The sequence below is a fragment of the Corvus brachyrhynchos genome, unplaced genomic scaffold (assembly GCF_000691975.1).
Source record: "Corvus brachyrhynchos isolate BGI_N302 unplaced genomic scaffold, ASM69197v1 scaffold167, whole genome shotgun sequence".
NCBI lineage: Eukaryota > Metazoa > Chordata > Aves > Passeriformes > Corvidae > Corvus > Corvus brachyrhynchos.
In genome coordinates this window covers 8,151,127-8,154,253 of record NW_008239547.1, presented here as the reverse complement: position 1 = coordinate 8,154,253, position 3,127 = coordinate 8,151,127, and the positions used below count along the sequence as shown (strand labels likewise).

At 40.2% G+C, this 3,127-nt stretch overlaps 1 protein-coding gene across 1 annotated transcript in view; it reads right to left on the bottom strand.

Moving 5' to 3' along the window:
- Nucleotides 1-1,101, bottom strand: part of PITRM1 (pitrilysin metallopeptidase 1) — a 29,626-nt gene extending 28,525 nt beyond the window's left edge. Inside the window, exon 1 of the mRNA XM_017741413.1 lies at nucleotides 943-1,101. Coding sequence (XP_017596902.1) covers nucleotides 943-1,101 — 159 coding nt within the window. The remainder of the gene's footprint in view (nucleotides 1-942) is intronic.
- Between the last annotated feature and the right edge of the window lie 2,026 nt (nucleotides 1,102-3,127).

Here is a 3,127-nt window from a genome sequence, read left to right as displayed (position 1 = left end):
CGCGCCCGAGCCGCCCCGAGCGCGAGGGCTGCGGGCTGCGGGCTGCGGGGCCGCGTGTGTGAGGGCTCTGTTTACCATTTTGGGGAGGGTTGGCCTCGGTGGCAGGGGAGTCTCTTGGAAATGCCTTTGCGTTGTTCAGGAAGTTCTCAGGAAAATGGAAAGCGTCGTTGGTTGTGAAAGGAGCGACCTTTGAGCAGAGCTTATTGTTTGCTTTTCCAAATTAAAGAAAACAGCAAAATAAAACACAATACCTGAGATCAGTGTGTTCCAAGGGCTGCATCGCTGCTCGCCCATGCCTTGCCAGTGCATTGATAGGTTAATGCAAACACTTGGTGAGCAGAATGGGCAAGGTGAGCAGCAGTGAGTAACTAAAGCCGCTGTAAGCTGCGGCTGTGCCTGTGCGAGCAGAGCCCTTGCGGGTGCAGAGCCCTTGCAGCCGCGCAAAGCCTCTGCACAGGGACTGCTCGGTCCAGATAGGCTTGGAAGTACCCGTGTTAATGTCGGAATGGGTCCTCACTGAGGCTTCACAGGATGTCGTACCCAGCAGGAAAGTGCTTGTACGTGCCTAGGCTTTTATTCCTTCTGTTTTGCAAATGAATAGGATTTTGAGACAGTAACTTGAAATTTGATTTCATACTGCATGCTTATGAGGCTGCCCAGAAGGACAGCAGCTGTCAAGTATGGCCACCAAATTGCCAATCCCTTGTTCCTGGATATAAGAGTCCGGTTATCTATTTAGACATAAGAAGCCTGGTGCCAAATGAGAGTATATGGGATCTTAAACCTAGTAAAGGGCAGGTGCTCGGCATGTCTCACGCCGCTTGTCCTCGATTCTTTGGCTATGACGTTACAAAAAAAAAAAAAAAGGAATTTATAGTATCCCAGGAATTTTTGTGTCCACCGTCTCTGATCTCTTCCTCCTCTTCTTTGGCAGGCAGTTGCCTGCCTCCAGCTGCTGCTGCGGTCAGTCAGTGTAGGGATTTTATCACCCTCTTGTGACTGCCCTTTTGCCGTCCTGCCCTGCTGCCGGCACGCTGTCCTAGGCACATCCGCCACCTTCCCGCTGGCCACATGGCTCCTGATTGCTCCAAGACCCTTCATTTTCTCTGATTGTCTCATTTGTGTTTTCCATGTAATTTTCCCATTTCATTAATTTTTAAATTAAATAAAAAAGCCAATAGCTTGCCGTAGTTAATGTCTGGATGTTGTGCATTAGCCCATATAACCTGTCATCTATCTTAATTACTTATCTTTCTCATTCTTTTTAGGGTTAGTGAAAGATCCAGTAGCTCATGTAAAGCTTAGATTCTGGATACTAGCGAATGCCATATTTTTGCTCCCTATTGTCATTTTATCTGATTTCTTCCCTGCCTTCTACCATTTCACGTCTTTTGTCCTATTTTTCTGTATTTGTTTCAGATTAGGTTCAAATCACACCCCTTTCATAGGACCTGCTTCCACTATATGTTTATTTTCAGTATATGTTTTAGCATATATTTCCAGAAATTGTCTAACATCATGAAGAACCAGTCATGATAGGAACTTCAACATTATTTTTTAAACTAAAACTAAATGATATAAACATATAAGGAACAATGTTCTCCAAAGAATGAATGTATTAAAAGAAGTATTTCTGAGCCTTGTGTAGAACCATGAGTTCACACTGCATGGTTCAGTTTTCAAATATTTCTGAATGTTTTCATATGCTTATGGTTTATTATTGGTCGCAATAAGGTTAACTTGCAGCAATTTTTGTATTCAAGGCTATACTGTTGTTTCTGTTGACTGTTCAGTTCCTTAGTTTACTAACAGTTTCCTAATCTGACCATAAGCTACTGTCTCTCTTTACAGATTTCTTGTCATCAATATTTAGTTTGCTTCATGGCTCATAACATTCATCTTAATGGAACATCAGGCTGGCATTCTGCTGCAGACATTTATTTATTTTTAGTTGATGTTTATATTGGAAGGATGATTTTCTGGCTGTCTGTTTTCATATCACTGACATAGCGTTTGACAGGCAACCTTTCACAAACTTAACCAGTCTGAGCAATCAGAGTTTCAAAATACATCAAACATCATTCCTAAACTTAATCACAAGATGGAAGTCTTTTATACTATCCCTTAGACAACTTTAAAATATTTTTTCTTTCTTTCTTCTGCTATTGTCTCTCATATGTTTTGTGCATCAAAGCTTTTCTTCTGTGAAACAAAACAGAAACTGGCATGTTACACTACTTCTTTTTCTTTTCCATTTTCTTGCTGTATAAGATTTCTGCTACACTGATAATTTAAGAGTAGTACATTATATTCCTTGTGAAGAATAGTCACATACATATATATGGATGTATGTAACATGATTTCTGCATCTTAAGAAAAGAGTAATTCAGAAGAACCACTTGCATGTAAAATTGTAGCAGGTATAAAATTAGTTTCGTTGAGTTGTCTTGATAAATGACATAAAACCCTTTTGATTACCATGACCAGATTTTGCTTTCAGTTATTTAGCAACAAATTCTATGTAACTGCAATTGCGTCAAATGAGCTATTCCAATGGTGAGAATGAGATGATAATTTAATTCTCAGTGTTTGATTAGAGTTACTTTTACTTAGTGTTATTTTCCTTCAGAAGATTTTGTTTTCAATCACATGTTTATCTAAATTAGATATTTGGTCTAAAAAGTCCCATGCCTACACAAGCTGTTTCTTTCAAAAAAATTCTACATCATCTGTTCATGAATGGAAATGCTTTTTTGTGTTTAACTGAGAAGTTCCATTCTTTATCCTCTGGAGCAGAGGTTTGTCCCTCCCACTTGACAAGTGTGTCTTATCTTCACAGACAATAAGGTGCAAAGTTTGCCAAGTTAAAATCTGTGAAAAATACTTTGTAGATGCTTGTTACAGCAGGAAAACCGTATTCGCTGTGGTGTCTCCTACCAAGCATGCTTAGATCACAACAGTTCTCCCAGCTTAGAGTGTAGACTGTGTCCACCTTCCTTCTAGCATTTTCTCAGGGCTAAAGTTAATAAAAATGATTTCCTCTGTGGCTGTTTCACCTTCCCATGAGAGAACCCTCCCATGTCAGCGGGCAAACTAATGAAGAGACTCTCTGCCTGCCAGCCTTTTT